The sequence below is a fragment of the Helicoverpa armigera genome, chromosome 11, assembly GCF_030705265.1.
Source record: "Helicoverpa armigera isolate CAAS_96S chromosome 11, ASM3070526v1, whole genome shotgun sequence".
NCBI lineage: Eukaryota > Metazoa > Arthropoda > Insecta > Lepidoptera > Noctuidae > Helicoverpa > Helicoverpa armigera.
In genome coordinates, this window is record NC_087130.1 from 6,370,862 (window position 1) to 6,383,230 (window position 12,369).

Here is a 12,369-nt window from a genome sequence, read left to right on the forward strand (position 1 = left end):
TATGCTTATGATAAAAAAATTGTACGCGGACGAAGTTGCCGCCGAAGAAGAGACCGCTAGTAGTGGGGCTGCGGGATTGTTCGAAAGAGTTAACGCGGCCCTGGTACCTATATGAAGGGCTTCAGAAGGAACATGATTGGTTTTAGTCAGTAAGAGTCTGACACTCCCTCACGCTTTTAATCCACATCATTTGATGAGTTCACATCAAAAAATAAATAAATAGTGTATAGATAGTTCTTTTTTTACTAGTCCGTGTGGTATAGTAGAATATTTTTGGTACTAACAAATAAACAGTTTATTTTTAGGTTTTTGGTCTTGCTCAACATGGAGTATGCTCCTATGTTGTTTGAACGGTTATGACTGTCCTGGTACACAAGGTGCTCCAGAAGCATAACTGTAACACTTATAGGTAGTAGTAGAATATCACTGACATCTCATCTAAAGAAGACATGCTAAACTAGTATCACTGGGATTACGTTGTTTCGGAAATATTCCTTTTTACCAGTTGTGTGCCAGGATGACCTTTGCACCTACATTGGAAGGGTAAATAAAATAACCATAAATAAGTAATGATTTATTTATTTTGATTGAACAATAAATTATAATCAATATAAGTGACACATGACTCACATTATACTATACCGGTAATTTCTCACATCATGTTTCGTACTATAAAATAAGTGATTTTAACAACTATTACAAGGTTTGATTTATAATTCATCTACGTAAGGTACAAATGCTAGATTTCCCGCAGCACCCATGGCGACTTTGTTTCCGGCAGCAGCTGACAGAACCTGTAAAAATAAAATATGATTTAATTTTAGTTTTGAGACTGGTTTATATGAGGACTTGTCAGTAAATCTTCTATTTAAGTTACATGTTTACTTGGTGGTTACATATCGTGATCGGCACATATGATTTTATAGGTACTTAATATGCCTGTAGATTAGTGTAGATGCTATAATGTATCAAGCATATAAATAAGTTAGTTGCTATAATTAACTGCCTAATGAGCCTACCTAACTTATAAGGAACAAGAAGTAAATTTAAGAATGGTAAATGGCACAATATTCTCAAATGATTTTGTATGTGTATACTATTGTTTTGGTGAGACTAAGTTACCTTAGACACATCACTTGGCGAAACTGCATCAACTTCCTTTGCAAGGTCAGCGGGAGTCTTGATGGAGCCTGTGTACAGACCCTGTGCTGCAAGGCACTCAGCAAGAGAAGTGCCAGCATCAGCTTCATTCAGGATCTCCAGTTTCAGTTGGTTCTTGCCAGCTTTAATGGCTGCGTCATTGAGTGTTGGCTTCTTCAAAAGACCACCAACTGCCTTCACAGCCTGTAAAATTAAAAATAAACTTAAGTAATGTTTGTCACTGAAAAATATAGTCCTATATAAGTTTAACAATCTTGTATGTCTGGCAACATAACACCACTTCAATTATGCAGTTTCACATTGTCTTGAAATAAAAACATAATCTTGGAGAATTTTGTGTAGGACTTTTTAAGCGCTTGGCTAAATATCAATTGCCGTGCCCCTAGCGCGCGGCTAAAGATCGACTTACTACTTATTATTATTTTTAAGTTTTTCAATGCTCAGAGCTATGAAACATGATTTGAAGTAATTCTTGTAAGTAATAGATCTATTAATAATAGTTTTAGCTGTACCACGCAGTTAATTACAAAAATATAACGAAAAAACGTGCATGTTCTTCGTAAAAATACGACACGAGCGCGACATAAGCTGTTAAAGGGTTAAATAGAAATAATAAAAAATGTATTCTCACAGCACAAGCTTCATCCTTTGGCACCGACAGGACAACACCAAAGAGACCGCTATCGGAGTAGGACACGCTGAATCCAGCCGCGGCGAATGGGCCAACATTGCCAATTGCCTTGGCCAGGGGCGAGTTGTCCGTACCCCACTTGGTGACTGGACCATTGCCAAGAGCTGTAATCAAGGATCATTTTGTTATTGTTTCTGTAAAACAGGCAGGCAGCATAAAGGTTATAATTTTAGACTCGAAAAGACAACAGAGAATAATTGAGATGGATTGCTAAAATTTTAGGAGTTACCTGATAGAACAGCACTTGGAGTTTGGATGGGAATAAATAATAATTAAAGATATATGTAGTATTATTTTTGAATTACCTTTAGCAGCAACAGCCAGGGCCAGTGCTTGCGTAGAGCCAGCGGGTGCTCCGGGCACAGCCAGCGCGACGTGCGCCAAATCACCTCCCATTTCCTTCCTGATTACAAAACATGAGACAAATGAATAACTCATTAGATTCATATAAGCGCATAAAATTCGATGTTGTTCCGAATCTAAATTCCGAACAAAAGTCTGTGCATATGTCCATACAACTTGCTGATACCTAGAATTGTTTTCTGGAAAAAGTTTGGCGCGAACTATACCATGTCTCAATAATTATGGTGCCTGAGTAGTGCATAATGTAAGATTATAATAATGATGATAAAATGTGTAACAACTAGGTATTCACAGGTTTTTAAAAACCTTTTTTTGTTCTTTTGATATATATATGTACAAGAAGACCTTACCTCAGCTCCCCACCATGGAATTTGGTGGCTTCTCCCGTTTGGGTGTCACCAGCAGTCAGATTGAGGTTCTGGGCAATCATGTTGGCTCTCTCCTGTAAATTCAACACAAAATGAAGGAATTATGTAATAATTTATTTTTAACAGTAAAGCTAATATACAAAAAGTAGAAAGAAACACAAAGTTGATGTTTGCTTACTAAGTTTGGTTTGTATGCCTTCAATTGGAATTCAATGAGACAAATTTTGTTTTTCCTCAAAATTGTTAAACATTCTATTTTTTACACAAACATGTAGTAGTATAACACCTGTTTAAGCCCTTTTGCTTCAAATTGATCATACCTGAGAGTCTCCAACTACGGCAACAGCGCAACGAGGTGCAGCCAATAAGTTGCATGAGTAGTGCTGCAAAGACTCAGATGAAATCTTGCCAATCCTCTTGGGAGAGATGAAAAGCGAGTTGCCCAGACCTCGGCGGTAGGCAGCCTTGTGCAGCAAGTCCACAGCACGGATCTATGAGTATACACATAGTATAGTTGTAGAAAGTGTTCCAAGGTCATTATTACAGTAGAAAAATGACAGCATCACCTTACTAACAGCATAAACTTTTGTTTCAGTTATTTTTACATATCTAAATAATGAATCATTAGCTATAGTTCTGGTTTGGATTTTCATTCTTTATCCTGACCATAAACCAAATTTTAAAGTCTGCAGCAGTAAGCTATTGCAAAACAAGTTGATTTATCTTTAACATGTCAGAACGTGTATATTTTCACTAAAAAAATCTACAATTAATATAAATACCTGAGGTGGAAGAGCAGCAATGTCAAACTTGAGGCGGGCGTTATTGTCCGAGAGCTCCCAAGGTCTGAACTCCTGGCAGCATACCATGTTGGTGAGGATTTCCACTGCCTCATCAACATTGTCTTGGGTGGTCTGCAATGTATGTTTAGTTATGTAGTCTTCTATTGTTAATTGGGCTCATCAGTTTAATTTAAAACAATGGGTTTTGTGTAGCAATTTAAAAAGTATTTAAGTATGTACATAATATTTATATACTTATATACAAGTGTGTGGGACCATATCTTGCATAAATGTCTAATAAATGCTTATACTATTGGTATCTTAAAATTATCTTTTAGATTACACAATAAGCCAACAAATGTATTCTCTATTCTGTAAAATTATGTGTCTTGCTAAGTATGTGTCTATTGAAAGTTACATGCACTAGGTGTACCACTTATGTAGGTTGGTTTTATGAAATTGTTCCTGCATATTTCAATAACATATCTTTAGGCAACCCTATCGCTGCCAAAAAACCTTAGTAATATAATTAAAATTTTATGGGGTTGTTCACCCCATAAAATTTAAAACAGCTAAGTAGCTAAGCTTACCTCAAGAGTGTAGTAAATAAACTCCCTGTCACCAGAGGCTGTAACAGAAGCTCCAATCTGTGCCAGTTTACGTGCCATTATGAAGCTATTGGCATTCCTGGTGCTGAGCCCGGCAGCAGACCGGAGAACATGGGCAATACCCAGCTCGGTTTGAGGCTCATATCGTGTACCAGCCCTGGAATTTACAGCAGTCAGTGTATTAGTAAATTGGCTAGAGACAAACATCACCAGTACCTACTAGTTGTATAAATTGAATACCAATTATTTTTATTTTTGGGAATGATATAATATCTTGTCAAAAAAAAGTCGTGGTGGCCTAGTGGGTAAAGGACCAACCTCTCAAGTATGAGGGCGCGGGTTCGATCCCAGGTCAGGCAAGTACCAATGCAACTTTTCTAAGTTTGTATGTACTTTCTAAGTATAACTTAGACACCATTGGCTGTGTTTCGGATGGCACGTTAAACTGTAGGTCCCGGTTGTCATTGAACATCCTTGGCAGTCGTTACGGGTAGTCAGAAGCCAGTAAGTCTGACACCAGTCTAACCAAGAGGTATCGGGTTGCCCGGGTAACTGGGTTGAGGAGGTCAGATAGGCAGTCGCTTCTTGTAAAGCACTGGTACTCAGCTGAATCCGGTTAGACTGGAAGCCGACCCCAACATGATTGGGAAAAAGGCTCGGAGGATGATGATATAATATCTTGTCAAAAACAGGTTTATGTTTGAAACATGTGAGATATCCAATTAAGACCAATAAAATTTGAAAACGTATGCCTGGAAGGGGTACTGTTTTACAATAAAGTGTAATTAATAGTGCTTTCAGTGCATTATTTCCTGATTAATAAGAAAAGCTGGCACACCTTACTCATTTGGACTGCTAAAATATAAGTACTTACTTGAAGGCTACGGTTACGCGAGTGACTGGGGACCCATTGTCCAATGCGGCTACAAAAGTTTTGTTCGGCAGCACCGCACAGGAGACCTTGGGCTCTCTCTTGACACCAGGTGCAGCCTGAGCATAACCCCTGGTCTGTAAGCCAAGAAAAGGGCATGTTTCCGACTGATTTAACCAAGGAAAATGTCAAAAGGGTTTACATAACAGGGGTTTGACAGATCAGAAGTAATTTATTTTAAAATACCACTAATTTCGCTGTCCGATATTAAGTAAAGTTACTGAATGTTATTAACTATATTTACCGTAACATGACGAATAAGAGGGGTCACGAAAGTTTTCGATTTCGATGCCATTTCAAGGAAAAATCTGATTTTAGGCTGCACTGCAATCAGTAGCACGTCGTTTTAGGGATGAGCTACAGAACTTCAAAATCGATATGACAGATTGTAAAAAGACAGTGACAGGCTGACAGATACTAAAATCGATCCACATCGTTTCCCTGTTGAGTGGTATGCAGTCATTATGCAGTGAATACAAAAACTACGTGAAAATGAATACTTCTTCTTCTTCCTCCTGTCCTGTTCCCAATTTTATTTGATAGTGAACATGTAAATGGGAACATCGTTAGTAGAGTAGTAGCGCTTCTACTCATAAAAATGGTATTTGTATATAACTTAACAGAAGTTCGAAATGACGACCAATTATTCTCGTAATGATGCGCAATTATATTGACCGTCTAGAGAGCGCTGAAATTGCGCTAGCTCAATATTATGTAAACACTGCACACATTTAACAATTCTGTCTAGGAAGCGCCTTATTTATTTTGGTAGCATTTTTTTTTAATAATTGATCTGTATTTTATGTGTCAACAACCTTGCGCATGACTGACAATGACAACTATACTTAAAATGTCAAAGTGACGTTCGTCGCTTACAATAATGCCGCCAAATTGATTTCGGTATGTATTCATAACATATTTAGACATATTCCGTGAAATACTTTCAGTGTTTTGAAATATATACTCGAAAAATAAAGTTATTGGTGGTATTTTATCCGTCAGAAGAAAAATAGTCAGTATATGTAACTCAGTTTGTTGTCGAAAAGCATGATCCATTTTTTCACTTTAACTGCTCATTACAATAAAAATATACAAATTAAGATGATTCCTTTATATTTCAGGGAAGGAATGACAACTTTGTTAGCGACTGAGCTCTTCACAGTGGACGACATAACCAATCCTTTAATTTGTAGCAAGAATCGTAGACGTCGACATATTCTTAAGTCCAAGGAAAATACATACAATCACAAATGCACCAAAGTACTCAAAAGGAAGTTAAGGAAGTATAAACTCAGACAGGATGGAGAGGAGGATCAAGATGTGCTAGATGTCTCAAAAATCCTCATTTCATCGCTTGTTATTAAGTCTCCAAACAGTGGGAAGGAACCTTTTATAATTGAAGGCGAATTTGAAGAATTGAGACCAAAAAACTATCTCTTTAAAATGGTACGAAAAAAGGAAACTGTTAAAATAAGTGACAACATTAAGAATTCCAATACAGAAGTGGATATACAAGATGAGACTGTTAGTATTCCTTCAGCTGTCACAGGCCAAGAAAAGAAACAGACTAATGCATTCAAGCTGTTAATGGACTCTAGAAATAAAAGTCTTGGGACCAATTCTCCTGGTAAAGAAAAAAGCAGTGAGAATTCAGATAATGAAGAAGCACTTGAAAGAAAAAATATTAAAGCTAAAAGAAACTTATTATTGCAAAAAATGGCTGAAGCCAAAGGGTCCATACGAAACAAAGAAATAGAAGAATATCAAGACAATATAATAAGAAAGCAATTGGAAAAGAGAGCAGAGAAATTGAAAAGTATGATTTTAAAGGACAATAAAGTAAAAGAAACTGAAAAGTCAAAGGCAACGGTTTCAAAGGATAGTATTGACCCAAAGAAACCTAAAGACAAGGTAGAAGTTACCAACAATAATAATAGAAAGAAACAACCTAAGACATTAACAAATGTGGATATCTTTAACACAATTGAAGACCCTATTAATGTAAGTCCAGTAAAAAAGTTCATATCTAAAGAAGATCAAGAATTTCTAAAGAAATTGTCCCCATCTTTAAAGAAAAAGGAAAGTATGCTTTGTTATTTTAAAAAAGTGGATAGGGATTCTGATGTATCACCTACAAGTACTGAAAATGAAAATATTATAAAGGTAAAGTTACAAACAAGAAACAAAAAGAGAGGAAAGAAGAAAAAGCTGAGTTTGATAAAAGAGCCTTTGGATTCTGGTGATACAATCAACATTATAGAAGATAATAGTCCAGATAAAGTAAGCACCATAGTTCAGGTAGAGGAAATGAGCAAAGCAAATGGGCTTAGCTATGAAAATGAAGAGGTGGATGTAGAGAATATTCATGTTCCTGAAGCAGTATTGGTTGAAGAGGTCACAACGTGTGACGATGTTCTGGTTGAAGCTAATTTTGGCAAGAAAGACAGACAAAAGCGGAAAAGAACTGTTAAACTTGATGCTAAACAAATCAATGAATCTGAAGATACTATACTTAATAATGACAGCAGACCCAAGAGGTCTGTGAAAAGACCAATGAAATATGTAGATGACATGTGTCTATCAAGTTCTGATGAAGATTTACATATTTTCACACCCAAAAAGAAGAAACACATTAATGGTACAATCCATGACAAAAAACCTCTGAATACAAAATCTAATCAAACTTCTGATGAACCTGTGGAAAGAAAGAGCCAGAAAAAAGAAGAGAAGGTTGTCAAGGAAACAGTTATATCTAAGAAACCGGCAAAACTAGCTCCCATATTTACACCTAAACAAACTGATCCTGCTGCTCTAGAAGCTAAGCAAAAATTCTTGCAAAGTGGAGTGCCAGAAAAATTAAAGAAAATCATTCACCAACAAAAAATTAACTCTATTCCAGATACAAGCTTTCCAGTAGTTGTTCATGTCCGCCAATACAACAATTTAGAAGAAAACAAAATTCCTGTCAATATTCCTTTAATAAATATAACTGATGAAACCTGTCCATCGTCTTATGGAGAAGATGCTTTTCGAAAATTGTTATGTCTCAATCAGCCACTTCATTCTTATTGCTTAGATGCTAATCAGAAGAGGAGTACACAAAAAATGTTACAAATAATAAAACAGTTGCATCCAAAGTTTCCAGTTTACAGAACATATCGTTATTTGAGAGGAAAAGCAAGGGGAGAAATTAAAGACTGTATTCAGAATTTTGTAGATGTAGATAACAGTATTGAAATAATAGGTGATGTGGTTGATGTTACCAATGATAGCCCAGACAGACTAAACTGGACTGACAAATACAAGGCTATGTCAACAAGTCAAATCATAGGTAATTTTGAAACTGTAAAGGAATTAAGGAAATGGTTGATATCATGGACTGAGAATAATGTTAAATTCAAGGCAAAATCAAAACCTGGGTCAGATTCCTCTGACTACTATCAATCTGACACAGACAGTCGAGAAAGTATGAAGTCAATGAACAACCTCCTAATATTGACTGGTCCTACAGGATGTGGTAAAACTGCTAGTATCTATGCAGTTGCATCCGATTTATCTATGAAAGTCATTGAAGTTAATTCAAGTAGTAAAAGAACAGGCAAAATAATGTTGCAAGACTTGCAAGAAGCTACACAGTCGCATAAAGTAAATAGAGGAACTGGAAACATGGAAAACAGTCAGAAGTCACAAGAGAAAAGTCAACCTGATTTTAAAATAAAAATTAAGAAAAGAGGAAGACCAAAAAAGTCCATAGAGGAGAAAACTAAAAAAGAAGTAGGAAAAACCGAAGTCCTAAGTGGTACATCAAGTGGACAGTCATACAGCCAAGAAAGTACTAGAACAGACTCATCTCTTATTCTGATTGATGACGCAGACATTGTGTTTGATCAGGATGATGGATTTTCCTCTGCTATTGTGCAGTTGGTCCAGTGTTCTAAACGGCCAGTCATATTAATCACATCATCTCTAGTGTGTCCTCATTTACAGAGATTTTTGCAAAATGGAAAAATATTGAAGATGTATCCACTTCTACCTCGGATGCTTGGTACTTGGCTGGATATAATGTGTCTGGCAGATAGTGGGACATGCTGGCCAGGTGCTGGAGCCAAATTCCTTAATTACTTTAAAGGAGACATTAGAAAAACGATTAATTATTTACAGTTCTATATAACTAGTTATTTAAACGGTGCAGCATCAGAAGACGAAACAGCATCCCAAAATGTAGATTTATACAAGGCCAATATAGATGAGGAAAATTCTTGCATGTCATGGGCAGATAATGATGATTCAGAAAGAAGAACTGGTACATTAGTAGACCCAACTGTGAATTTGGAAACAAATACAATTTGGAATGATTTTGCAGAAAAACATACAAACTTTACTTATCCTGCACAGATATTTAATATTTGGTGGAGTATGCCTCATCTTTTGGCTACAGAAAATAAATCTGAGGACTCTCCACCAAGTAGGAAGAATGTTAGTCTGGAACTTGAAGCAATGGCTAATGCAGCAGATGCGTTTTCTTTAGCAGATTATATCAGTCACATCAATCCAGATTCCGATACGAATATTGCATCAGACCCTTGGTGTTTCCCTGAAGGTCACAGTGTTTCAGAGAGAGAGAACTTAGACTCTTATCATAATGAATATGAAGTAACTAATGAGATTTGTCAAACAATGGTCACCAGTTCCATTGTGACAGCTCAAGATGTGTTGGGGTGTGATAGGAACACAAACATACATTTCCCAGGAATGAATTTACACAGGTACTTATTATATTATTATTTTTTTATAACATATTCTCGAATTCTGTATTATCTACAGAATATTGAAGGCTCGCGCAACCGGGCCACGATTTTACTTGTAAATGACGGTCGCCTATTTTTGTTGAGACTTGATCTGCTGTGCAGCGAAACTTAGCCCTTGAACTCGTCACGAAAGTCTCACAGATGCTGCAATAAGAGCTTTTACACATGCAGCAGCAGCGTTACCACCACTGACTTGGTATGCGGCACGGCTGCGGTAGTCCCAAATGGATGTGGCTCATACATTACGGCAGCGCTGCTTAAAAACTACGCGTTAAGAGAAAAACCCGGTGCAGCTTCGACGTAATGTGTAAACGCCCTAATGTTTACGCCATTCTCTCGTCACTTAACCACAATTTTCCACGACTTCTTTGGCCGCTTCAAATTAACAAACGATTTTTAAATGTATCTCTTAATTAGGTTCATAATTTTCAAGTTTTTTTTTGAGTGATAAATCGATTGTTACAAAATGAAAGAGTAAAACGGATTGGAGTTAGGTACGAAACAAAGGGTCAAGTTTTAATGTCATCTTGGGATTCTACGTATTAATGATATCTTGTAACATTGTTATGTAATTAGTTTAATTGTGTTTGTAATTTGTTTCAGACAACGAGACAGGGTCGTATCTCGGCACAGCAGTGTGACTGGGTATTTGAATGCGTCAGCTGTGCTGGACAGGAGAAGTCTCGCGTTGGACTACTGGCCCTCTTGCAGAACTATATGTAGGCTAGAAAAGAACAAAAATGATACCAACATGAAGAGGAACAATCGCTTCTGCCACTATCTCAAATCGCTCAGTATTCTTTGTAAAAGTGATACTTTCGATAACCTCTGTGACAGTTTGTGTTCTAATGAGGGAACTAAATTGAACATTAATAATTTTAATGAATGATAGATGAATGATTTTATAATGTTTCTTGTACTGTAGGTAAATTGTATTTTAGAATATATTTAATTTAAATCATAATAGTTATTTCAAAATGTGGAAATAGTAAGTAAATGGTATAGTTACATATTTTTTTAAATGTAAATAACTATGGTGAAAGATGTCCAGTTGGTAATTTTCCAGTGTTAACTCCTTGTGGTATACTGTTGTTTTAGATGCATAAGTATTTAGGGCCTTTATCAGATATGCTAGAAAGTTTTTTTTCAAAGTCCGCGAACTCTGACCATGGATCATTATTACCCGAGAACTCATAAACATGTAGATAATTACGCAACATTTGATAAAACAGTTATTTTTGATCATGTTGCTAAAATTAAAGTTATTTTTCAAAGAACACCAACTTGATACAATTTATCTGTTGGCAACTGGCACTTATTCCTGTTTAGTCTGTCTGTGAACAAAATGATTGTTTAATCACGTAAGTGTGAAGATAACAATATCTGTAAAATAACAAATTTGTCTTAAGTTTAATGTTTTTCAATGTAATTAATTACTTGGTAACAGGCAGTTTATATAAACACAATCTTTTGAATTCCTATTATAGTTCTTGACTTTGTAAATTTAGACTTGGCGCCAACTGCCGCTGTGACCCGACTGCGAAAATTTAGAACTGTTGATAAGTCCGTATCTTACATGTTAGGTATATTTTAAGTTTCTTCCAAAACTTTCTATGTGACAATAAAATAAATGAATTGTGAATAGATTGTTCTAAACGTCTGTACACTTCGGGGTTCGACCAGTGAGTGCGAGCGTAAAAGTGAAATCATGTTGAAGATACGGTTTATCTGCCATCAGCCGAAGTAGTAATGCTTGGTGTGAGAATTGGCAGATCAACAAGCAATATCCTTTTTTTGTAAACCGTTTTTGCGTTTGATGGTTTTGTAGACAAATATGCATAATACATATTTAAACAGATCTCATTAAGGTTTTTACTATTGTTCAATCAAATTACAACGTGCCTTGAAAGGGAATTTAATTCTCTAAACTTTTCTCGCCCCCTCTGTGAAGAAATACACCTTTTCATTATAGTTCTCCTTTCTATACAGTAAGCTATCAGGCGCCTGTGTTTTTCATTTTTGATTCAATATGCGATAACTTACCTAAGTTTATTTATTTCTTATAGCTAATTCTATTTAAGTATTTGTAATTTCCTATCTAATAGAACTTTAAAACATACCACTGTTGCCTTCACAAACCGCGTCTTTATACGCACAGTATAAAAATTGTAGTCAATGACCTCTTATCATTACACATATTTTTTCTTAATTACACCTAATGAGGACTCAACGGAGACTTCTGTATCTGAAGATCCATCATACTCAATTTAAAAGATAATCTTCTTAATATAAATATGTAAATAGTTATTTTTCAGGGTTTTTTTTCAAAGGAAAAACACTCGCTCTTAATGAAGAATATGATAATTCTTAAAGAAACATTTTGTAAAAGGAGATAAGATATGTCCGTGGCTACGCGGTCATCCAGATCGTGCTAATTAGTAATTACAATAAGACAATAACAACAGAAAAATGCCTAATAATGATTCTTAAAAAATCTTTAATCAATAACGGAGTTTATCTCTAAGACATCACGTTTACATCAATCATAATTATTGTGTTGTTGATATTTAAATAAATAAAACAGGAGTTTACAAATGAATTAATGTGTTTAAATTAATCTAAATGTGTACAGACATGAAATTGCGTCATTAATGAAA

General features: G+C 35.7%; 2 protein-coding genes across 3 annotated transcripts; one reads left to right on the forward strand and one right to left on the reverse strand.

Annotated features, from left to right (window-relative positions):
• Positions 1 to 561: 561 nt before the first annotated feature.
• LOC110370098 (cytochrome b-c1 complex subunit 2, mitochondrial) lies at positions 562 to 5,312 on the reverse strand. The gene is made up of 10 exons (XM_064036882.1): positions 5,149 to 5,312; positions 4,848 to 4,981; positions 3,956 to 4,130; positions 3,366 to 3,497; positions 2,904 to 3,074; positions 2,566 to 2,657; positions 2,158 to 2,255; positions 1,793 to 1,956; positions 1,123 to 1,344; positions 562 to 794 (listed from the first exon to the last, which is right to left on the reverse strand). Exons 1-10 carry the CDS (start codon positions 5,197 to 5,199, stop codon positions 711 to 713), a joined length of 1,323 nt encoding a protein of 440 aa, XP_063892952.1. The 5' UTR covers positions 5,200 to 5,312; the 3' UTR covers positions 562 to 710.
• Positions 5,313 to 5,715: 403 nt separating this feature from the next.
• On the forward strand, positions 5,716 to 12,305 carry LOC110370092 (enhanced level of genomic instability 1). 2 transcript variants are annotated; one of them, XM_021325821.3, is made up of 3 exons: positions 5,716 to 5,804; positions 6,026 to 9,670; positions 10,316 to 12,305. In XM_021325821.3, exons 2-3 carry the CDS (start codon positions 6,033 to 6,035, stop codon positions 10,599 to 10,601), a joined length of 3,924 nt encoding a protein of 1,307 aa, XP_021181496.3. In that variant the 5' UTR covers positions 5,716 to 5,804; positions 6,026 to 6,032; the 3' UTR covers positions 10,602 to 12,305. The 2 variants fall into 2 exon arrangements, with proteins under 2 accessions (XP_021181496.3, XP_021181497.3); XM_021325822.3 differs by having other exon boundaries at positions 5,790 to 5,916.
• Positions 12,306 to 12,369: the final 64 nt, after the last annotated feature.